This window comes from Metarhizium album, assembly GCF_000804445.1.
Source record: "Metarhizium album ARSEF 1941 chromosome Unknown scaffold_1, whole genome shotgun sequence".
In the NCBI taxonomy this organism is placed as follows: Eukaryota; Fungi; Ascomycota; class Sordariomycetes; order Hypocreales; family Clavicipitaceae; genus Metarhizium; species Metarhizium album.
The window spans coordinates 2,084,689-2,107,864 of NW_024467575.1; the positions used below are offsets into that span (position 1 = coordinate 2,084,689).

Sequence of the window (23,176 nt, forward strand, 5' to 3'; positions counted from 1 at the left end):
CTCCCTCCTCTCTCGTCTGCTCTGGTGGCAAAATACTGGCCGCTCCGATTCTTGTTCGTCTCTGCACGTCTCTCGACATGGCCGAGACCGAGAAGCACCGGCCCAGAGCGCCTCGTCCTCGTCCCTCGTCCCTCGTCCCTCGTCCCTCCGCAACTCGTAACCAGACGGGCTCGAAGCTGCCTAACCTGGCGTCCGGCGCCATCAAGCAACCCAATGCCGCCGGACGTGGCACTAGTGACGCCACTGACCCGCAGGGGACTTGGACAAGGCTGCGCATTTGGCATGGTCTCGGCATGACCAGCCATGCGCGGCATGTGCTGCTCAGCTGCTGATGTCGTTTGTCCTGCCACGTCCGGTCGCCCGCCTCATCCTCGATGCGCTCGCTGGCTAGTTCTCGTTCTTCGTTCCCCGCAAGACACTCGCCAGGGTCTGCTCCGTAGCGCACGGATGGGGAGATGGGGAGCTCACCGGGGTGGAGAGAGGTTGCTCATGGGTGATGGAGCCATGGTCATGGTCCGGCTCATGACAACCAGAGCGCTTGACATGGCGACCCGCGACCTGCGACCTGCGACCTGCGCTGTGACAGCTTGCTCTCCTTGGCTTTCACGGGCTGTGCACCAACTTCCGTTCTTGACTAGCCGCCAATCACAAGGGACATGAATGAGGTTGGCTCGACAGGTCGTGACATCTGGACCTCGGCGGGGACACATTGAGATCTCCATACCCTGTGCAGATCGTTAGTGAAAAGCCTCTGGGAACTCTATGGGAATTGGCACCTACCATTCGACGACACGGCGCCCTGAGATTTGGGTGTGCAGCCGGCTCTTGATCCGACCTCTGCGGAACCAATCCCAGAGACGGATAGTCATCGAGGGGGGTATCTCGCACCCTCTCTTCCCGTATCTTGCTTTCTGTGCTTTATCGGTCATTCAACCGCGTGTTGCGAAGACGGACGGCAGCCCTGCCGGCCCGGGAACTTGCCATGAGGCCGCTTCTTTTGATTCTGGACCCCGAGGACATCGTGGCTTGGCTGATGCTGCCTGGTGCTGCTGACATAATATTTCCTCGACATCTCGACGAGGCAGGAGCCCTGCACCTCCTGGCCTGCCCGCCACCTGTCTGCCGGAACATGACCAAAGACGGACGTGCTTTGATGGCATCTGCTTTTGACAACCCTAAGAGCGTAGTTTAATTGGCAAAATAGGAAGCTTCAACCTTCAAATCCTTGGTCCGAGGACGCCTCGACATCTTGCCGTCCAACACACTCCCGCCTCAGTAGATACGCGGCCGGGGAGACAAGTTTAGACAAAAGACTTGAAAACCCTGTTTTAAAATCATTGACTCCTAGCTGGTGTCTGGGATTGACAGAGATACAGACGGCATAATCACGGTGTGTAGCTGCCTGCTCAAATATGGAAGCCCGTGACCTCGAGAGCCGAGCTCGCCCCTGAGGAGCAGTATCGCGATGCGTCTGGCATGGGGCCGCGTTGCTGTCGACCCGGCTACGTGGATGGGTGTTTATCAGTGTCCAGGGAGGCTCACCGGGGCCTCGTGACGCCCTTGTTGTCATCATCTCTCGCTCCGAGGTCGATCAGTTTTGGTAATGTATGCTTGTGCGAATACATGTATATATATATACATACATGACTATGCTTCACTCTGCAAGACCGTGCGCTCTTCTCGAGCCAAGTCCAGCCGACGTGACGTCGCCATGATTTAAAGCGCACTCGTCGGCTTCTCAGCCAAGGCAGTCAGACTCCCGCCCAGAGCAATCCAAACTTGCACTCAGGCCTCCCTGGCAAACAGAGCAGCCATGCCCATGCCCGTCCCGATGCACATGCTCACGACGCCCAAATCATGGCCGTCCCTCCTCATGCCGTGGACCAGGGTGCTCGTCATCCTGGCGCCCGTCGCGCCCAGGGGATGTCCCAAGGCGATGGCGCCGCCGGTGGGATTCACGCGGCCGGCAGCCCAGGCGTCCTCGAGCCGCAGCTCCCTCAGGCAGTGGAGCGCCTGGCTCGCAAAGGCCTCGTTGATCTCCCACCTGTCCACGTCGCCGACGGCGAGGCCATGCGCCGCCAGCAGCTTGGGGATGGCGAGGGCCGGCCCGACGCCCATCTCGTCGGGGGCGCACCCCACGGCGACGGCAGACACAAACTTGGCCATGACGAGACGCGACAGGCCGAGCCGCTCGGCCGTGGCCCTGCTCGTGAGCAGCGCCGCCGCCGCCCCGTCAGACACCTGGCTCGAGTTGCCGGCCGTCGACCTGCCGCCCGGCTTGAAGGCGGGCTCCAGCCGGGCCAGGGCCTCGAGGGAGATGGGGTCGCGGATGCCGTCGTCGCGCGCCACCGTGACGGCCCTCTCGGCGCCCGGCCCGTCCGGCTCCCGGAAGCGCGTGGCGACGGGGACGATCTCGCCGTCGAACAGGCCCCCCCCGCGGGCGGCCGCCGCGCGGACGTGCGACTCGGCCGCAAACGCGTCCTGGTGCTCGCGCGACACGCCGTACCGCTCGGCGACGTTCTCGCTCGTCAGCCCCATGGGCATCAGGCAGTCCCTGGCGTCGCGGACCGGCGAGGCCGCCGCCGCGGGCCACGCGTCCCCCGGGACCGCGCGGCCCCCGTAGTTGCGCGTCATGCTCTCCATGCCGGCGGCCACGCCGACCGACACGGCGCCCGTGCGGATCTGCGCGGCCACGGCGGCCACGGCGGCCAGCGACGACGCGCACGCCCGGTTGATGGTGTACAGCGCCGTCGACGAAGGGTAGCCGACGTGGTTCATGGCCATGCGCGCCGCCTTGGAGCCGCCCAGCTCCGAGAGCACCACGCCCACGCCCACGTCGTCGATGTGCGGGCCGAGGTCGACGCCCGGCGCCGCGCGCTCCCGCACGTGCCGGAGCACGCAGGCGAGCAGCTCCTCGGGGTACGCGTCCTTGAGCTGTCCCCTGTAGGCGCGCGTGATGGGCGTCCGCACCGCCGCCAGCAGCACCACGTCGGCCGGCGACTTGGCCAGGATCTTGGCCACGCCGCGGGCGGGAGCTGCCATTGTGGCCGGCCCTGCGTCTCGAGTGAGTGTCTGTCGGATGGCAAAGGCTGAGCAGGAATATGACGGCGAGTGGAAAGTGGCGAGTAATGCCAACACTGACCAGGTGGAATGAAGGGAGAAGAACAAAACCAAAAAAACCAAGAACAAGACCAACCAAAAAAAAAAAAGAAAAAAAAAAAAGACCCCCGACTATTTATCCGACCTCAAATAGGCAAATTCGTGGGCTTGTCGGATCGAGCCGCAGCGGCTGAAAAAGTTCCCCTTCCCCTCTCGAGTTGCCGTCGTCGAGTTCGGGTGTCGACATCCCGAGCCGATGGGGCCGTGTGGGGCCGACGTGAGGTGAACCGTCCGATCCTCGCTCGACCTTTCCGTACATCTCTGTGGCACGCCCAAGAGTCGGCTCCCCATCATCATATAATCGTGATACGTCTAAGTCTACGCTATCCACGGCAGTGTCGGCGCTTACAGTTCCAGCATTCGACAGATACAGCCAGGCCAACCTGCAATACCCAAATACACACGCTGAGTCCATGCGCAACCCCCCCACGGCGCATTCCGTAGTGACGGTGCTACAATATGCCATGCCTGCATCAGGCTGTATGTACGTTCTCACCAAGGTTCCCCGTCAACATCATCACCTGCCGTATTGTATTCCGAGTCCCACTCGCTGCTCCTCCGTCATCGACCCAACTCTGAGCTTCTTCGGGGGAGTCCCGTGCTCACGTCGCGAATCGTCTGCCGCCAATGCGTTCCCGCTGAGCTTGCGCTTGTCCGTCGCGCCACCTTCACCCCTGAAATCCGACAGGAGCCTGGCCTGCAACTTGGCGGATCTCTCAACAGGCCCGGCCCCAGCGTCGGCCCCAGAAGATCCCTCCCGAGACCCTGCCGAGCCGCCCACTCCGAAGCTTCGACCCGGACGACGCCGCAGCATCTCCGTCGCCACTTGACTCGCCTGGCTGTCAAATACCTCCTCATCGTCGTCCACCTCGTTTGCTCTGCGTTGTTGTTGACGTGATGTCTGCGGTGCACATCCGGATCCGTGATACGTGAATGATTGCATAGCCTCGACCGACTCCAACGCTTGCCTTGCCAGCTCTTCATTGTCCTCGGCCGAGATGGTACTCTCTCGACTTTTTCGTCGTCGAGCCCGCTTCGGGGTCGGGGTCGTCGGCACATACTGCTGCTCGGTGTGGCGGTGGCGAGGCTCGGTTTGCGGCACCAAATCAGCGGATGGCAACAGGCCGCCGTCTCGAGATCGGCTGACGGGCGTAGCAGGCAGTGATGACATGGACTGCGCATTGCGGCTGTGCCTCCCAGAGTGTTTCTGCACGGCTCGGTGAGACGTCATCGGCGTCGACGGGGCGCTGTTGTTGTTGTTGTTGTTGTTGTTGTTGCCATCCTGACTCTGGCTCATGGCCTGCAGCAAGGCTGAGAGGCCATGTTCGCGGCCGCCCGTGGGCTCCCTTTGCGAGGATCGCGGAGTGTGGTGCGGAGCTCCCTGCGGTACGCGATGATACCGCTGAGGGGTGGAAACATGTTGCTGTTTCGGGGTCAGAGCGCTGTGAAATATCCCGCCAGGGCTGCACAGCATGTGGAAGTGCTCTCTGTTCTCTCTGATGCGAGTCAAAAGGAGGTCCCTCTCCTCCGTCAGGCACATGGCCTCCTCGTCCTTCTGCTGAATAATTCTCTTGGCGACCTTCAGCCGGCGGCACAGGGTCTCGTTCTCTTCCATGGCGGCCTCGTACCACGTTTTCATCTGCAGATACTTGGCCTGCGTGGAATCGGACGATATGCTGAGCTCCCGTTTCGCCTGCCGGGAGTGTTCTGCCATCCGTAAAGCGTCCACCTCCCTCCGAATCATTTCGTGCTCCACGGCCGCACGTTTGGCGTCGTCCTCTGCTTGGAGTCTCAGCAAGTTGTACTGCAGCTTGTGGTGCGCCGTTTCCATCTTCAGCTTCTGCTGTTCGGCGATGGACGTCTGGAGCATGCACCTCAACTCGTCGGCTGGGGCCTCGAGGACCTGACGGGGAGACGGCGGGGCGTACTCGGTGCCGAATTCTCGGTCACGGATGTTATTCAGGATGGTAGCGGGCGGAGAGTAAAGCGCGGATTGCTGTGGCTGTGAAAATGCTGCTCGTCTCGCATTGTTGTGGGCGGCGACCTGAGTGGATGGCGGAGGGGTCAGAGACGAGGGAATCACCATGGTAGCTGGCTGCTCATCATTGGCCTCGGTTTTGAAAGATTCATTCGGGTCGATTGGCGATCCAGGCATCTCGGTAGACGGCAGAGTCACTTGCGAGGACAGCGGCGGAGGCCCAACCTCCTCGGGCGTAGATGGCTCAACGGGACTGGCGACATGGGCACTGGGTTGGCGGGCGTCCAGGTCGGCCGGGTGAGCCATGATGATTCGATAAGTGCTCGGCACGCGCGAGTCGACGAGCCGCGAAAAGAGCTTTTCCGTAGCTGGTGGCTCGTAGTCGTTGAAGGGACAGGGCAGCGAGCGAGAGATGGTTGTGTCGGTTGGTTCAAATCCCTGCACCGGCCTTGGGCCTCCTCCTTGGTGCTGGCTGGGGCGGCCTAACGCATGCAGCCCGACGGCGGAGCCCAGTTTGCGTGAACCCAACGGAACGGCGGCAGTGATTCGGGCAGCGCGAGATGAGTTGGACGGTCTGGCGGCGGTGATGTGTACAGGACAGGACATTGAACACAATCACAAGTTACAGCCCGCAACTAACACTAGCCTCTGGCCGCGAGCGTCGCTTCGCGTTTTCCCCAGCCGTGGGTTTTTTGGTTGCTCGGTGACAGGGTGCATGCTGAAAGTCACATGAGGACTAAGCTAGACTAGACCCAATTCAGCCACACCAACGACGCAACGCCCACGCGTACCCATCGTGGCCTGGCTGCCGTCTGGCCATGCATCATCATGAGACTCAAAGGAACTGTATGCCATTTGCTTGCTTTTGCTTCTGCTTCTCCATCTAGTAGATACAATGTAAATACATCGTGCCAAACCTATGCCACGAGCGCGGCAAGTCAGTGTCCATTCATCGCCTCCCTGCATCGGGAGTCGGGACGACCATGACGCCAAAAGAGACCTCGGCGTCTCCCTCGGAGGAGACAGAAACCCCAAACATGTCAAACCTCGCCCTCTGACTCCCGATCCCTCACCGTCTTCAGCGTCTTGGACGTTCTCTCGGCGCGCAATCTCTTCAGCTTCCTCGACAAGCGCCCGACCACGACACCAGGCAGGATCACAGGCCACCCAAATAGGACCACGAGCCACCACGCTCCCACAGCAGCCTTGTCCCAACGCGTTCCCTCGGAATCAAGATACCACTCGGGAACCCATCGACCGGCCCTTCCGTGGCCATTGATGCACAAGATGCATATTGCCCCAAACAGTATCCATCCAGCCACAGATATCGGAATCAACACCCTGATGATGTTGTGGTGTTCGTAGTACTGCCCGGGGTTGTACATGTCGTACGAGCTGTACGGCCGGGACATTTGCATCGTGGATACTTCGCTCCCCGGAAACACCTGTTCATCAGCTGCGATTCCCCGAATCGGCCCTGGGCCTGAACTTGTTGGCCGGCTGGCGTACATGGTACAGGGGCTCAAGGTTCTTTCGTGACGGGCAAGGCGTAAACCGCGGATAAGGATAGAAGAACGGAAAAGGGCTGCTTATGCTTGCGTGTATTCGTATTGCATACTCGAGTAAATCAAGACCAGGGACAAACGGACAAGCCACCGCTGGAACTGGAAATGTAGTGGCATTACATGACGAGAAGTGCAGTCAATCACGACCACGACCGCCTTCCTGCCATTCAGCAGAACCGTGCAGCAGGACATGCGCTCGAGGAAGTAGGAGCCTCCTTTCCTTCACACTCGTGACTTACTCGTGACTTACTCGTGACTTTCATCACCATTCATCCACCGGATCTGGGCTGCACGTGTTTGCTATTCAAAGATTGCAACGTGTTCAAGACTAACTGGTCCTTGCCTCGATACCGGCTAAAGGGCCCAGAAAACTTTCAATCTGGCAGCGGGCCACATGCTCACGCCTCAAAATGTCTACATATCAATGGTGTGTAATCTTGCTGCCAGCCCGTGTCTTGCTCAACGCCGTCCTCAATGACTACAATTCTCTACTGTACATTTTCCTGTTTGTTGTAAATCAGTCAACATCCTCTCCACTATCCTCACTATTTGCCGCCCTCCAAGCTGCCATTTCTTCATTCGGAAGTCTTCCTCGCAACCATCTCAGTGTGGCCTCGGTGCCCCTTTCAAGTACGCTCCACCTCGGCACTCTGAATCGATTACCAGAAACTTCTAATCGCTCTAGTCCGTCAACGCCCCCAAGGAGGCCGAGCCTAGCGTTGAGCTGGTCAATGTTGTTACAAGACACGTCGACAATCTTCAGTCCCCGGATCCATTCGGGATCGAGCTCTGATAACTGATTGCTTGCTACCAGTAGCACGGACAATCGGGGAAACGCTTGTTTCAAAGCGCCGGAAAGTGACCTCACGCGATTGAGCGTCACGTCAAGCTTCTCCAAGGTTGGCGCTTTGAGGAACTTTGCCAGGGGAGTCAAGCTTGTGATTTGGTTTGACAAGAGACTCAATTCTCGCAGAGCGGGTAACTCAAGCGTTTCTGTAAGATACGAGATCCCCGTTATCTGTGTATGTGCCAAGGAAAGGAACGATAGAGTTGAGCCAAATGCGCCAAGCGCAATAGGCATCGACGCAATAGGGTTATGATGTAGTTGGACTTGGCGCACCTGGTTCTGCGAAGCGACGGTGGAGCAGGTACTGGGGTTTAAAGAGGACATGCCGCATCTCGACAAGTCCAACAAGCCGCCTGACTTGACGAACCAGACGTCTTTCACGACTGTTTGTGATCGTGACCGGTTTGGAGTATGCGGAGCAGAGGTGGGCGGTGTGGTGAAGTTGTCTTCCACGTCAGATCGAACGTCTTCATCGTTACTGGGGGGAATGGGGTCAACGTGGCCAGCTGCCTTGAGTCTGTCGTCCATTTCTGAAAGACTGCCCATCAAGCCCGTGACAGCGGTGTGGTGTCCAGGCTCTTGATACGGAGGCGGTGGCTCCAGGCGACCGGCCAAGATCTCTTTCAACTCGTCCGTCGCAGCCGAGACCAATTTGCGATCTCTTAACGGATTGCCTGTCAACCGAATCATTGAGAGGCTTTGCATTCTGGCAATCTCTGGTGGCACTATCCTGACGTCGTTGCTGCCGAAATCTGCGTAACGCAGCTTTTGCAAGCCGGTAAAGCTGTCGGGAATGTTGGCGATATGGTTCTCATCCACGGATAATGTCAAGAGATTTGTCCACGTCGACATATCGGGGAGACATTGCAGTCTGTTGACAGATAGCGAAATGGCATGAATCACCGGGAGGCTGATGACGCTATCCACAGGCGTCAGGTGAGTCAACTGATTTACTGAGGCGTCGAGACTTTGCAAGCAGGGGAGAGAATCGACTGGCTCCTGAATGAGCACACCTGAAAGTCTGTTCTTCCTCACGGATAGTTCTGTCAAGGGAAGCTTTGACAAACTCTCAAAAGGTAGACTTTCGAGTTTATTCTCATTCATATTCAGGATGCGGAGACGCTGCATGTTCTCGACAACGGGAGGCAAAGCGGAGATGCCGTTTCCGTGAATATCGAGCATCTCCAAGCAACTCAGGCTCATCAGTGCCGAGTTCAGTGGACCAGACAGCTGATTCTTTGACAGCTTGAGGTCTCGAAGAGAAGGCATTTGGGATATTATATCTAGGCTATCATTTTCAAGCTTGTTTGAAGACTGCCCTGGTGTAAGCAAGAGGGTGGTCAATTGTTTAAAGAGCAGCAGCACTTACAAGATTGAGCGACGTCAGGTTCGCAAGGCGCCGGAAACCAAGAGGAATATGTGTAAGCAGATTTCCGTGCATATCTAGCGTCTCTAGTCCACCAAATATGTTCCCCTGTCCTTCTTGCTCATCAAACATCCCTGGGCTCGCGTCTGGAAATATGTTTTCGTCCAAACATTCGATATCGTTATCCGCTGCAACGAGCCTCGTGAGGTCTACGCTCTCGGCCCAGGTACCGTCGTAGCTGTCGATGCTCTCTAAATCATACATTCTCACAACTTCTTGTGGAATTTCCTTTAGTCCCAACGCGGCAATGTTCAACCTGCCCGTAGTTCGTGCAGCCGCCACTCGTTGCTGCAAAAGTTGAGCGCTCGGCTTGGCTCCCTTGCTCAGATTAAAAGGGTCATCATGTTCCATGTCGAAGCCATTTGCGGCAATTGATGACATGGTAGATGCTCCAATTGATTCCCGATTTGCAGATGATTGTCTAACAGCCGCGCGCTTGGCTGCCTTGGCCTTGGCAATTTGTTCTCGCAGCGCTGCCGAAGACTTTCGGTTTGTTAGTGGTGTAGAGCCCATGGGGCTTGAAGCGGCCGGTGCGGGCGGGATAGCACCATCCCAAGATTCTGGTGGTGCGCCCGCAGCCTTAGACACTGAGGGAAGGGAAGGCTTCTTGATCAGACCAGTAGCCGATGCTCGGGGCTTTGTTGGTCTTGAAGTGACGGATTTGGAGCCAGGCATGATGGAACGTTTTTCAAACTTTGTCTTTTCAGGGTAAGTGCTCGCAGCGTCTTCCGAACTTGACATGCGAATACTGTCCAACTTGGTAGAGGACGCGTGCGAAGCACGGCTTGGACTCGCTCTGGTCTGTGGAGTTTTTGCAACGACAATAGCAGAGGTTTTTCGTGGAGTGCCACTGTTGGTCGATAAGCTGCGTTTGAATGGATTGCCAGAGGCACAGAATGCTGCGGAATGGTCATCCTGCCCAGCACTGGAACCTGGTCGACTTCCCTGTCGCGATGGTGCTCCTGCAGAGCCATCAGAGTTGTAGCTGGAACCCGGTCTGGAATTTCCCCCACCTGCTTGTGATCTTGGTCGACCGTGTTCAAATAAGGATGAAGACTTCTTACTCAAAGCTGGGGATGGCGGAATCTGTGCCAAGGTCTTCATTGTGCGCTCTGTCAGGGAGGGGTGAGGCTTGAAACTCCCGCTGCTCGGAGTCTGCAAAGTGTGGACAACTGTTTCGTCGCAGCTAGGCGAATCATCCCGAGAGATTGTTTTTCCACCACCAGGATCAGCTGCATTGTCGAATAAGTTGTGGTTCTGTGTGGGTGATTGATGCCACTCATCTTCGTTGGCGGTATGAGAAGAAGTATTCGTGAACAAAGGTCGTGGTGCCGCTGGACGAGCTTGCAGTTGGGAGCTTGGAATCCTCGGCTTCCTCTCGGTCTGGTCGAGCTGCGACCTGGTCTTTGAGGGTTGACGCGTGCTCGAGCCAAGCTGATCTTGCGAGGACACCAGTCGCAATGTGCGATCCCTGTTCCCGACACCGCTTCTGCTGTTACGAAGTTGATCTCGCGATGCAGCGGGCCTCAGCTTTGGCGGATTGAGCTCCCCTCCACCAAGACTAAGACTGTCTCTGGAGGCTTTGGGACGGAGTGGTGTAGTCGTTGAAGTCGACGCTAGGGGCGAGGGGACAGGCCTCGGTATGCTCGATCGTGGTACAGGGAGTCGAGACAGGCGGGAACTGCCGCTCGGGCGATCCCTGAGACCATCCATCCGGGTCCGGGAATGCGCTGGAAGAGAGTCTCGAGTGCAGAGATTGAATTGAAGAAGCGTTTTCAGGCGAGGCGTGCATGGTATTCAACGTAACTGGGCAAGATTGACAGTGGTTTAGTGGCTGAAGCTAGATGCCGCCGATGGATGAGTGCTCAAGAGAAGCAGAATGATTCCAGGTCCGCCTGGCCTCGAGTTGTACGTACAGGAGCGCGTGCAGAGCAACTGGGGTCTGGGACTCGGGGGCTACAGCCCTGCTGTGATAACGGGGAAGGAGTGGCATGGAGACATTGACCAGCCGAGGTCTCAACCGTCGACCTGGTACTCCGTACTCTGTAGACATGTAGCGTAGCAGCAAGTCTCGACAAGCAATCAAATTGATGGCCCAGCGGACCCTGTCAGGGGCAATGTTTTGCGTGCTGCACGTTCTCCATCGTGAGCAGCCCAAGCTCACTGCCTCCAACGTACAAGAAGAGATGTGTGTGAATGGTATCGGTATGCGAAATGCTAGCAACGACAAGGACAGCTGATTCCTGAAGATACTCCGTACAACTCCCTCTGTTGCGCGGCCTCGGGCCTCACCGGCTCCGTCATGCTCATGGCAAATACCGGCTAGGCATTCTGGGCATTCTGTCTCGCAGTCGATTGGCCAAATATCACTTCGGCACGTACCCAAGTATCCAGGCACCTACTTACCTACTTAGAAGTAGCTAGGAACCTACTTAGTACTTAATAAGTAAGTCTACTCAAGGTACTAGTCTAATATCCACACCTGCATGGCAACGAGCCCACAAAAACGACCACAATTGCCAATGAGTCGGGCGACTCGACTCGACTCGACCGCCACTTATCCATGCCATAGTCCTGGGAAGAGATGCTCTGGTCTCTTCCGCAGCGAAAGACCGTGCGAGGTTCTTTCAAGTGGCGGCGGTCCCATCGCACCACCACCACCAACAACAACAACAACAACAACAACAACAACAACAACAAACAACAACAGCAACAAAGCCGTGCTTGACGTGCGAATATGTCGGGCGGTACTCCGGGAGTACTCGGACCACATTATTTGTGTGGGCAGAGTTTATAGCTGTCTGTACTTGCACAACCTAATCCCATCGGAGTGCCGTCGCTCACGTACTCCGTACTGTGCGTATTATGTATCCTGCGCCCTGAACCCTGCAAATGTCGGCCACACGCGCAAGAATCCTGGTCGAGATCCACCTCAGGCTTCAAGACCAGATCCCAACTGGGCCACGGCTCGAGCCAGAGCGGATACCAGACAATGCGCCTCCTTGGGTGCTTTCGGCTGGGCTGACGAGGTCATCCCGACATCAAAGGTGATGCTCGTATGCTCCAACCAGACGACGGCTGAGCGCGACTGTAGTGCAACCAGACCCTTTTCAACACTCACACTGAGGCCGTCGGCAGGGTCACTCGTCCTCGTCCTCGTCTTCGTCCTCTGGTCCTGCCGGGCAACGTGCCTTGACCGCAAGGTCCAGCTTGCTTCGTTCCAGGGTCACGCGTCACTGGCCCTCGCTCAGCCGTCGCTCGTCCGCCAGTCACATCCATTCCAGCCATCATCCACCCATCGACCAGACGTTGCTACTTAAGTCGGCAGGCAGGCAGGCAGGCATCCCAGGAAAAGCCCCCCCGACCCCCTTCCTTGCTCCCTCCTCTTCCCTGCTGCCAAAACCTCAACCAACCAACCACCTGAGCCAGGAAAGCCCGACGCTGGTCAAACGCCAGTCCACCGTTGAGCATTGTCAAGCGGGGGGGCCTGGCTCATCAACGTCATAGCCCGCCCACATACATACATAGTCGTTATCTTCCGACTCTCGCTTCGTCGATTTCCCCGACTTGCCTCTGCAAAATTTCCCACCCTTCACGATCCATCGCATCCGGCTCTGTTTAATCCTGTCGCTTCTGCGGTGTCTTTGTTCGTTCGATTCCTTGGATCTTGGACGAGCAATATCTACAACAGTTTCTTGTCGCTCACTGCTGTTCCCTCGACTTCAGCGAACCCGCCTGATTTCAGACTATAAGCACAGCCACACCGAAGCACCTGGGTCCCAACCAAGTTTGTACCCGACGACTATACCATGGGCAGTGAACGCTGGCAGCGTGACCGTTTCGAAGATGACAGATACTACATGAGAGGTGGAAGAAGCCGAGAGCGTTCCGAGGATCGCCATGACCGCAGCCGGTACCGCGAAGACGACTTCGTGCGAGATCGACGATACTACGACGATGAGCCCCGGTACGAACCGAGGAGAGAACCTGTCCGTCATCCAGACTTCGGTCGTCGCATCGTCATGGAGAAGGAAAGAGACCGAGACTACTATCGGGATTCCTCCCCCCCTAGACCTTCTTTTCTCCGGCGTCAGTCGTCTCTAGATACGTACGACCGACGACCGCTTCGCAATATTTTCGATCAGCGTGAGGAATACCCACCTCCTGCTAGACGAGAGGACATATTCAGGGACGACTATCGAGCTGCACCATACGCACCTATTCCTCTCCCGAAAGCCAGAGGACTCCCCTCGCCCGGAAGGCGGGATGATCGATATTATGATTATCGTCCGGAGTCGGACTTTTACCCAGAAGATGAATATAGACCCATGCCGGAGAGATTAAGAGGGCGAGAATTCATCAGGGAGCGCGAAAGGCGAGACAGGAGTCGAGAATCAAGGGGTACTCGAACCCACACCCACCGTAGCAGCTCGCGATCCTCCAGCAGCTCATCGAGCAGTGGTGGAGGAGCCACAATTCGCAGCGAGTACCCAAAGAAGGGCAAAACGAAGATTCCAGTCCGCCTGGTTTCCAAGCGAGCGCTCATTGACCTCGGATACCCTTATGTCGAAGAGGTACGGTAGTACTTTCTGCATAGCCAAATCAAACCTGTGCTGACATGAACCCAGGATAATTCAATCATTGTTCAAAAGGCTCTAGGGCAAGAGAACATCGACGAACTGTTGAAATTGAGTGAAGACTATATGAAAGGTATTGCATGAGTCTTGTGCTTGGGACGGACCTTTGTTAACTCATCTTGTAGTAGATCAAGAGGTCACCGCGGCCCGGTCTTCTGCTGGCGACTTGGTCGAGGAGCGAATCGAGGAGCGGAAACAAAAGGTTATTGAGGCACATGTCGCAGCCCCTCCTCCTCCCCCCCCGATGGTTGTTCCGGCACCACCTCCCGCTCCTGTCGTGGTGCCACCTCCTCCTGCTCCTGTTCCCGTTGCTGGCCCAGCGCCGGTTGTCGTGGATGCAGCTCCTCGCAGTGCTACAGGGCACGTGGACATTGTTGATAAGACCGTCATCAGAGAAGTATCGCCATCGCGAAGCTCCAGCAGCTGGGAATCGAGCCACACCCATCGCCACAAGCACCGTCACCATCACCATGACGATGGTGCGCTTGTCGTCGTGCCGCGTTCTCGGTCCCGATCTCGGACCCGCCGCGATATTCGCGCTGAGATCAAGGCATTAGAACGAGAGCTTGTTCACCGACCAAGGAGTGAGGTTGAACGCGAAGTGGTCCGAACGGAGAGACTACCAGACGGACAGCTTGTTGTTTACGAGGAGGAAGTTAAACGGACAGTGGCCCGCCCGAAACCTCCTCGGATTGAGAAGGACAAGAAAGGTAGGATGTCCATCAGCGTACCAAGATATCGATGAAGGTGCGCACGGTTATTGGCAACTTGCATCCATCGCCAGGCTGAGCTTTGCAGCTGACGAAGATGCGGATTAGGACCACCGCCAGCTCTTGTCCGAGCCATGTTGAGCACTCTGACCTGAGCGGAAAGGAGACGCTCATTGACGTTGAGCGGCTTGCATCGCACCGAGTACATTTGACAACGTTGGCCGATGACGTCTACGCATATACTTCTCAAGCTTCTTGTAGCCCACGGATTGGGTGTGGAGCACAAGGCTTGAAGGTTACACACACTTGTTGACGATGTAGGTTTTTCGTCTTGTCGACCCTGGCGCAGAATGCAGAAAACGCTGGGCAAGGGAGGAACAAAAAGTCAGCGGTTGGAGTTACGATGCCATGACCGTGTATTGATTTGGACGCTGCAAAACTATTTCCATGTAGCCACCTGTAAAGGAAGCCTCTGCAACATATTACGCGACTGCGTCACGTAAATTATGTGATGTAATCAAGGGCTCTTTCTTTATGCCGATTCTAGACTGCAAATTTTCCTCCTTTAAGTAAGTTTCGCCCCCACCTCTGTGCCGTGACATGTTACAGTCGCACCGATATCAGACGGGCGCAAAGATGGTGTCACTGTACCTCGTATTGCACGTGAAATGGCGTAACAACATGATTGGCCAGCCACGCAAGTCTTGCGGTCGACCCGTTCACGTCCGTCCGGGCCGAGGGACGTTTTCGACGTCGAACATTTTGTCCTCGTTGGCCTTGGGATAAAACCCCGACGACGAAGGCGAGTGTGAAAAGCGACACCACAGCCAAGGAAAAGACGCGTGCGTGTCGACACAAGCCCCAGCCTTCCCCGTCCGTGTTCGTCGACGACGCCGCTCCTCTAGCCGCTCAGCGATGGACGCCTGGTACGGCATCGACGTGCCCAAGCTGTGGTCCCGGCTCGTGGCCACGCACGGCCCCTACACAATCGACGTCGCGGGCCAGCTCGTGGTCCACCTGGTGTTCTGGTGGCTGCCCTGCGCGTTCTTCGTGTCCCTCGACGCCGTGGCGCCGGCCTTTTCGGCGCGGCACAAGATCCAGCCGGCGCCGAAGCAGCCCAGCGCAGCGGACGTGCGGGAGGCCGTGCTCGTCTCGCTCCGCAACCAGGCCATCGTGTGCGCTGTCCAGGTAGGCCTGTCGTGCGAGATGGCCAGACGCGGGCGCCTGCCGGCCGTGCGCGTGGAGGCGGCGCTCCCGTCGCTGGCGGAGCTGGCGCGCGGCGTGGTGCTCTGCGCCGCGGGCCGAGAGGTGCTCTTCTACTATGCGCACCGGCTGTTCCACGTGCGGTGCTTGTACCAGCGGGTTCACAAGATACACCACCGCTTCACGGCGCCGGTGGCCTTTGCGTCCGAGTACGCGCACCCCGTGGAGCATCTGGTGGCCAACGTGTTGCCGGTTGCGCTGCCGCCGATGCTGCTGGGGACGCACATTGTTACCATGTGGGTGTTTCTGGCGTACCAGCTTGTTGAGACGGCGACGGTGCACAGCGGCTACGATTTCCTGGGCGGGCTGGCGAGGAAGCACGACAGGCATCACGAGCGGTTCAGTGTCTACTTTGGCGGCATCGGCGTCCTGGACTGGTGGCACGGGACGGATGAGAAGGGCGGGCCCAAGGCGGCGAGAAGGGCAGACTGAAAGGGGGGGGGAGAGGAGCACGGTGACGAGGGCGACATGGTTTTGTGGTCTGGCACATGGGAGCACTTGATACGGCAGGCATGTCATGAGATTGTTGTCGGGACGGCGGGCTCTCGCAAGCTGGCGGATGTTATTGCAAAGCTGTCCGGACCATGTGTGCTTCCCAACGACGAGCCCGTTGAATGTTGCCCGCCAAGACAAAGGAAAAGGAAAAGAGGAATCCGACAGATCAACCACCCCCTCTCATCAGCGCCGATGATGACTCGCCACGCTATTTCTCACCATCGGCCTGTCAGGTACGGGTTGGCGCGCGCGTCCGTTACTGAGTCTTCTTCTTCTGCGCGACAGACCCGGCCCGGGAAGAGGGCGTGGCCGAGAAGCGCAGGTAGGCAAACACGAGTAAGCCGCCGACGACAAGCGCGGCAAAGTTGCCTGGTTGTGGTGAGCATGACGGGGGAAACGTTGTCTGTGGCTTCACGTGCCCGGGATGCAGTATGCACACTCACTCGCGACAAACTTGCCCACGCCGCCCGTCAAATGAAGGGCCTCGTGGACGGTGCTCTGGACCAGGCTCAAGATGCCGGCAATGACGCCCCGTACGGTGCTGAACGCCGCATGGACGACGGCGTAGATGGCGGAAAGGACCGAGGCCAGGAGCTCGTAGATGGACTTGAAGAGGTCTGACACGGCGGATGTAAGCGCCATACTTGCAACGGTTATTAGTCGTTTGCTGGCTTTGCTTCTGCTTTTTTTGCTGTCTTGTGTTGGGAGGATTCAGTTGCACCGGCGTGCGGTTACGTGTTTGAGGAAGAGACAAGACTTTGCTGACGTGATCGGCCTGGGTGCGGTGCAGGTTGATCGCAGCAGCTGGCTACGTATTTATCAAACTGGGTGTGGGGTGGAACCAAGCAGCCAGCAACCGGGGGATCAGACAAGACTTCATAGTGACGTGGTTGGCTGTGTGGACTAACTTGCCTACTCAAGTATGTGTGTCTGGTATCGACGGTACGTGCCACGCGCGGATTTGCAATTGCAACCGTGAGGTTGATGTCGATGGCGGCAGCGAAAACGGTGACGTCATGAAATGGCGGGTGCCGTTGCGGCGTTGCCTTGGCAGCCAACCAGAGTGCGTTGCGGCCCTTGCCAGAGTGCCTTCCTTCTCTGACCTTTGAAGGAACCAGGGCCCAGGCACCGCACAGTTCCATGTTTGCGTTTGGCAACGGCTCAAGTCTCAAGTGCCGGCTGACGACATCCCGCCGCGCCCTCTCTTTAACCAAAGGCCTGGGAGAAGCCATCTGAAACATGCCTGGTAACCTAAAACCGTCGGTAATATGGCACGGATCCAGCCAACGAGGTCGCCAGGCACGAGGCATATTTCGAGCTGTATGTATGCACCTCCACTTGACAAGTCGGACAATGTTGTCAATACTAGCACCCTTTGATTTGCACTTTTGGCTTCAACAGTCGGCCAGTCCGCAACCTCGTGGAGCAGCAGCAGCGACCAAGGACTCGCTCGGGCTTCAGGAACAGGCTGCTGATGATGGCGAACTTTCCAGGGCTGAATAATCCAGCATTCAATTGCGGTGGCTGAAGGAAGGAGGCAGACAGGCAGACAGGCAGAAGCGAACGACGGGCACATTACATCGTCACTATTGTAGAACAACGCGCGCCACTCGATTCCCGCCCATCAAGTTTAAAAATGTACCCATCGCGCGTGTGGCCAAGGCATGCACCATTTGCAACGGCCAAGGGGCTTCTGTGGCTGGCATGTTGACCGCTCCTGTCGGGATGATTTCCAAACGTCGACGCACGTCTCTTCAAGCCCAAGGTTCTCTCGTAGTCAAACATAAATAAATATTTGTGCCCTCCTAGGCATGCACGCAAGGACGCAACCATCATCTTGAAGTACACCCGTCGCAGCGGTACTCTCCCTCCACGGAGTGGTATGCATCTGGCGCGGCCAAGGTTCCAGCGCAATGACGCGATTCTGGACGAGGAACGAGGAAGAAGACGCACGCTGCAAGTGCGTAGCTCGCCAGCTATTTCAACGCCTGGCATCCAGCGGCCAGCTTGCGCGGATTGGTGTCCGGAGAGAAGGACCACTGCGAGTCCACATTTGGCTATACTCCGAGGATCTATGTCTGTCCAACGTCTTGATCGATCAAAATACCTGCGTGGTGAGTGTCATAGACTGGGAGTTCGCCTATCCTGCCCCGGCGCAGTTGTCTGCCGACCCGCAGTGGTGGCTGCTCCTAAGGAGGGCAGAGTACTGGCCTGAAGGATATAGTATGTGGGTGGACGCATGAGAAGCCTGCCTGGAAATGTTTACGGGCGCCTTGGTGGAAGAAGAAGAGAGGGAGATGAAAGGCCAAACCCCATCGTCCCCGGGAGCCCTTTCACAGTGAATGCCAAGGAGCCGCAAGAGTAAGGCGTGGTTGATCAATTATGCAAACAGATATAGCTGGGCCTTGAACATTATTTTTTTGGCGGTCCTTAATTCATGCCTATTCTGGGCAACATAAGGCTCAAGATTACCAAACAAGACTTGGCAGGAAGTTGACGATAGAGCAGAGCATGGACGAAAGGCTTGTCAATTGGGACCATGACAGCGCTGCAGTCCAGCTGGCCAAGAGTTATGATGTGAGCTTGTTCTTCGCGCGGTTTCATGATCGATCAATGCTGCTGTTGCTGTTGATGTTGATATTCATTGTAATAGCTGTAGGTATGGAGTCCCTTTGATTTTGATTAATTTTCGGCCTTGGAAGCAAGGCGGCGAGACTCTACGAGACGGAAATGGACTAGATTGAATGCCAAGGCTGAAGGGAAGAAAAGGGGAGAAGAATAAGATAGATAAACGTGCGCGTGGACTGTTGAACGTTTGGTGAGAGGCGTAATTTGAACAATGAGGATTGTGTTTCTGCGGAAATCCATCGACGTCCCTCCCGACCAAGGTTCCGGCCTGACTTCCGACCTTTGCACTTGAAGGTTAAATGAGTACCTTAAGTAGGAACTTAGTGAAGTACCCAAGTACTTGGGAAAGTACTCACTTAGCAGCTGGGAATTGCTAGGCGCATACGCCGTACCGCCAAACCCGTTGCAGAATGTCCAAACAAAGGCGAGGTCAGGCGAGGCGAGGCGACGAGAGGCGATGAGGCACATCCATCCCTGGCCGTCATTCCCACGTCCATTCCCCATTTGGTTGCAGTGTGCGGAATTTTCCGCACGTACTCGGTACAATGGAGCGAGCAGACTACCCAGGTATCTACATCGAGTGCCTACTTCCTAAGTACTAAGTACCTAGGTACCTATTTAAGTACATACCTAGGTACGTACCTAGGTACCTACTTAAGCACTCTATCTAAGTACCTACTTAAGGTAAAGTACCTAAGTTCCTAAGTACTCGAGGTAGGTACGGAGCACCGAGCCAGTGGAAATGTCAACTGATCGATACGACGAGCAAAGGAACCCAGGTAGTTACATAGCACTACAAGAGCAGCCGACCGTGTCGCGACCCAGTTTTGCCAGCGCACCGATTCGCGGAGCAGTCACCCCCGTTGCCGGTCTTCCATTTTCCATTTCATCTTCAATTGTCATGCACAGCACAGCGACGGCAGGGTCCAGGCCCAGGGGCCGTGGCCGCCGTCAAACGGTTCGCGCGTGTCGCACCGACAGCCGACGGGGGACCCCGCGCCGGAGTACATTCGCAGTCTTGACTACAGAGCACAGCCGATCCGACAGCCCTCCCATCATCCATGTCCTCGCGTTTCTGCATCCACTTCCTCGCGGTTTCAAGTCACCTCGTCAAAAACAATCCTTCTCCGTCGGCTGTTGCACTCGAACCGTTCCGAATGCATTGACGAGCGCCCACAACGGTTGGGTTTGCTCTGTGCCCAACATGTATTCCGGCTACCAACTGGTTTGGGTCATCGCAGCCTGCGTCTTGCTCTTCCTGACCTCGTTTCCCGCCCTCGTCATTTTCTTCTGTTCGCTATGCCTTGCCCGCCGGAAAGGAGATCCTTCTCGAAATTGGTTGGTCTGGTTCAAAACAGGCTTCATTTTGTTTTCATTGTAAGCACTCCCTACTCCTTACTCGCTCCTTACGCCTCGCCCTCGACCACATTCCATCCCTTTGCCGTGCAAAACCTGCTGCCGACAATTCAACCATGACACGTAGACTTTTGCCCACTTTTGGGCGCACACGGATGCGGGAGGCGACTTTATGCTTGTTCTTGTTCTTTTCCCTGTTCTTTTTATGCTCATCTTCAACTAGGGCTGGCTTCTCCTGTTTTCTCGTCAATCTATTCGCCGTTCTCTTCTCGGACCTCTATCTGCCAAACTATGAGCCCATCCGCTCGAAAGAGATCCTGCCTGTCCAGGTAGAATTTGATCTTTTGGGCACCCTCCTCGCGAACCTCTCCGACATTTGCATAATCCTTGCCATCAGTGGGCTCGACAAGGGCATAATTGTTGCGCACAACACTGAATCGAGTCGAGGCAATGGCGGCCTATCACCCGGAACCGTCCAGTTCGTTGATAACGTGTTCCACTTCTCCGTCTACGGGCTCGCCGGTCTTCTCTTTACTTTGAGCATTGTTGCATTCGCCATTGGTCAACATCTATATTCCGTTTTTGGTTTGGGCAGCAGCCGTATCGGATATGATCACTCCTTCGTTGGCTCATCGTATAGTCAGATGACGTTGGGCAAGACGTCCCAACATCTATCTCTGGCCGTGCACTGTATGGCTCTGGCTGTTGCCCTGTGTATTCTCGTCAAGTCTATCCTTACAAAGGTGCGCTGTCGGGGAGACAAGCGTGTCGCAATGGTAGGTTGACGGCGGCGTCGTCCAAGTCTGATGCGGCATTTGATCATTCGTATTGACATTCGGTTCCGCCACCTCTAGGCCTCTACATATCTTATCGTATGCGAATCGCTCTTTGTATTGCGTGCTGCCTACAACGTGGGTTATTGTGTGATATTCAAGCCGCGCGACGGCGCCACCAACGTCCCGCCCTCTGCATTCACCGTGGTAGATGTCGTCGCAGATACCTGGCCGGCCTTGGTCATATTCTGTGTCCTTTTCGCCCTCGGCTGCAAGAAACGCGGTCTTTGGTCTACGATGCAGCCTGTGACACCGGGGCTTTTAGACATCACACCTCAGCAAAGCCCTCGGAGCTATTCGCACAATACCAGTCAGGCAAGTGAGGCAGACATGGAGTTCAACGTGCCGGCACCGCAAGTGCATGAGATGCTGCAAGTGACGTCGCACGAGCAGCCGACACACGAGCCGATCGCTCTGCGCGAAATCCCCCGCCTCGCAGTCAACCCGCCACCGCAGTTGCAGGGACAGCAGCAGCAGATACGACAAACTTTGGAGGCCGAAGGCGAAGATGACTCACCCCCCGACTACTACAGTGCCCGCCACCAAGCCCCTCCGCAGCCCCCGCCTCAGCACGCACTGCCATTCACGCCTGTTAATGGTCCCGAGGAAGCGCACGCCGGTCCATCATTCGCGCTGCCAACACATTCAGGCTACTGCAGTGGCATACCACTACCTGGCTCGCCGCCTCCTCACGCGGACGCCATGGGGTTATATCATCAGGCAGACGGGAGAACACCGCAGTCACAGCCTTTGCCATACAATGAGAAGAGCTGAGATGACTGGGGGATAATTGTCTCTTTTTTTTTTCCTTTTTTCTTGGTCATTATGCATACTCCCCGTAGCTCATGGACTCATGGGTGCAGAGGGCAACAGGGTTTGAGGCGTTTGGAAGGTAATTGTTTACCATGACATATATTATAGAGGGAACATGTGACGTCGAAACGAACTGTCTACTTGGGGATATCATGATGTATGTATGCGCATATCTGTACTCTAGCCTTGAGCTCAATCTAGTCTACATCTTCAGAAAATTCGAGCGGTGCAACATACGGGCCGTCTGCGCCCACGGTGCCGGCGACATATCTGAAGGAGATTAGCAAAGAATGCCTTTTCTTTATTTTTGTTTCGTTTCCGCGGCCAGAAGCAACAAACTTTGTATGGCTGCCCCGGGCGGCTAATTGGCCTTTGTTATTGGTAAAGGTCACGGTGGTAAATGCGAGCGTTTTCCCGACTAGAACCACGCCCGTCAGCCTGCGCGTGTTTTACTTCATCGCGGACAGCAAGGAGCCGACCCAAGCTACGTCCGACGACGACGACGGCGCCGGTCTCTTACTCTTGTCGCAAACGGCCGTGCCGCGGAGGACATCGCCCGGCTTCCCACCAGGCGCAAGATACGTCACTACCAGGCGCAAAAGGGGTCAGCCACGCCCTCGTTCACGTAAAGCTGCCGAATGGCCCCGGCAGGGGCAGGGCCCTAGCCTACCGTTCAAGTCTGTGGAGACGCCGGTGGCAAAGCGGCCCGTGGAGGCGACGGCGAGTGAGCCGCCCAGGTCGACGAGACTGGCGAGCGTGCCGCCGTGGAGAGTGTTGAGGCGGTTCTACACACAAGATGGACCGTGAACACGTGGCTTTGTCGTGGGCGGGACGAGCAGGAGGGGGCATGTGCCTACCGTGTGGTCCCTGTGGATGTCGAGCTCGAAATCGACGCGGCCGGCTTGCGCGCTCACGAGGCGGAACTGGCGTGGGCTTTTGTTAGATGGTTGGCGGTGAGGTCCGTCTGCTGGCATTGCTTACGCCCGGGCCGAGCAGCCTGCGTGTTTTGGAGTGTCAGAGGCTCGGCCCTTTCTTGGGACGTAGGGTCGGCGGCGGCTTACTTCGGTTCCAGGCCGGACTCGGCCATGAATGACCGCATCACCTGCGTCGATTAGCGTCGTGGACGAGGCTGCATCGACGGGGATTGAGTACGGCTTTTGTGAATGCTGTAGGGGATAGTCTCTTGGCCATTGTGTCGGGTTGGCTTTGGTGGCTGGCTGGTGTGTGGGCTGGGAGTAGAGTAGAGGTGAAGGCGCCGGCGGCGGGTAACGTTATTTATTTGCCGGTTCCTGAGTGCTGGCTGAGCCTCCGCGTGGGCGGGCAAGACGGCAGCGGGTAGGTGCAGACACGGAGGAAGCTAGGTGCCTTGTGGCCCGGCGCTTTCGGTCGGCCTGAGCAGTTGTATGTACGGAGAAGCTCGGAGAAGAAAAGATGGAGACCCACCTAGGTAGTGCTTAAGTTAGGTA

General features: G+C 56.7%; 8 protein-coding genes across 8 annotated transcripts; 3 read left to right on the forward strand and 5 right to left on the reverse strand.

Annotated features, from left to right (window-relative positions):
• Positions 1 to 1,785: 1,785 nt before the first annotated feature.
• On the reverse strand, positions 1,786 to 3,042 carry MAM_00590 (Thiolase; the record flags this gene model as incomplete). The annotated part of the gene is made up of 1 exon (XM_040819389.1): positions 1,786 to 3,042. One exon carries the CDS (start codon positions 3,040 to 3,042, stop codon positions 1,786 to 1,788), a length of 1,257 nt encoding a protein of 418 aa, XP_040682654.1.
• A 634-nt stretch (positions 3,043 to 3,676) lies between these two features.
• On the reverse strand, positions 3,677 to 5,443 carry MAM_00591 (uncharacterized protein; the record flags this gene model as incomplete). The annotated part of the gene is made up of 1 exon (XM_040819390.1): positions 3,677 to 5,443. One exon carries the CDS (start codon positions 5,441 to 5,443, stop codon positions 3,677 to 3,679), a length of 1,767 nt encoding a protein of 588 aa, XP_040682655.1.
• Positions 5,444 to 6,177: 734 nt separating this feature from the next.
• Positions 6,178 to 6,648, reverse strand: MAM_00592 (uncharacterized protein; the record flags this gene model as incomplete). The annotated part of the gene is made up of 1 exon (XM_040819391.1): positions 6,178 to 6,648. The coding sequence occupies one exon, from the start codon at positions 6,646 to 6,648 to the stop codon at positions 6,178 to 6,180; it is 471 nt and encodes a 156-aa protein (XP_040682656.1).
• A 571-nt stretch (positions 6,649 to 7,219) lies between these two features.
• Positions 7,220 to 10,079, reverse strand: MAM_00593 (Leucine-rich repeat protein; the record flags this gene model as incomplete). Its single annotated transcript, XM_040819392.1, has 2 exons — positions 7,220 to 8,863; positions 8,919 to 10,079. The coding sequence occupies 2 exons, from the start codon at positions 10,077 to 10,079 to the stop codon at positions 7,220 to 7,222; spliced, it is 2,805 nt and encodes a 934-aa protein (XP_040682657.1).
• A 2,705-nt stretch (positions 10,080 to 12,784) lies between these two features.
• MAM_00594 (uncharacterized protein) lies at positions 12,785 to 14,477 on the forward strand (the record flags this gene model as incomplete). Its single annotated transcript, XM_040819393.1, has 4 exons — positions 12,785 to 13,549; positions 13,604 to 13,685; positions 13,738 to 14,322; positions 14,431 to 14,477. 4 exons carry the CDS (start codon positions 12,785 to 12,787, stop codon positions 14,475 to 14,477), a joined length of 1,479 nt encoding a protein of 492 aa, XP_040682658.1.
• A 760-nt stretch (positions 14,478 to 15,237) lies between these two features.
• Positions 15,238 to 16,017, forward strand: MAM_00595 (Sterol desaturase family protein; the record flags this gene model as incomplete). Its single annotated transcript, XM_040819394.1, has 1 exon — positions 15,238 to 16,017. The coding sequence occupies one exon, from the start codon at positions 15,238 to 15,240 to the stop codon at positions 16,015 to 16,017; it is 780 nt and encodes a 259-aa protein (XP_040682659.1).
• A 319-nt stretch (positions 16,018 to 16,336) lies between these two features.
• MAM_00596 (uncharacterized protein) lies at positions 16,337 to 16,722 on the reverse strand (the record flags this gene model as incomplete). Its single annotated transcript, XM_040819395.1, has 2 exons — positions 16,337 to 16,449; positions 16,524 to 16,722. 2 exons carry the CDS (start codon positions 16,720 to 16,722, stop codon positions 16,337 to 16,339), a joined length of 312 nt encoding a protein of 103 aa, XP_040682660.1.
• A 3,190-nt stretch (positions 16,723 to 19,912) lies between these two features.
• MAM_00597 (uncharacterized protein) lies at positions 19,913 to 21,671 on the forward strand (the record flags this gene model as incomplete). The annotated part of the gene is made up of 3 exons (XM_040819396.1): positions 19,913 to 20,085; positions 20,288 to 20,840; positions 20,919 to 21,671. The coding sequence occupies 3 exons, from the start codon at positions 19,913 to 19,915 to the stop codon at positions 21,669 to 21,671; spliced, it is 1,479 nt and encodes a 492-aa protein (XP_040682661.1).
• Between the last annotated feature and the right edge of the window lie 1,505 nt (positions 21,672 to 23,176).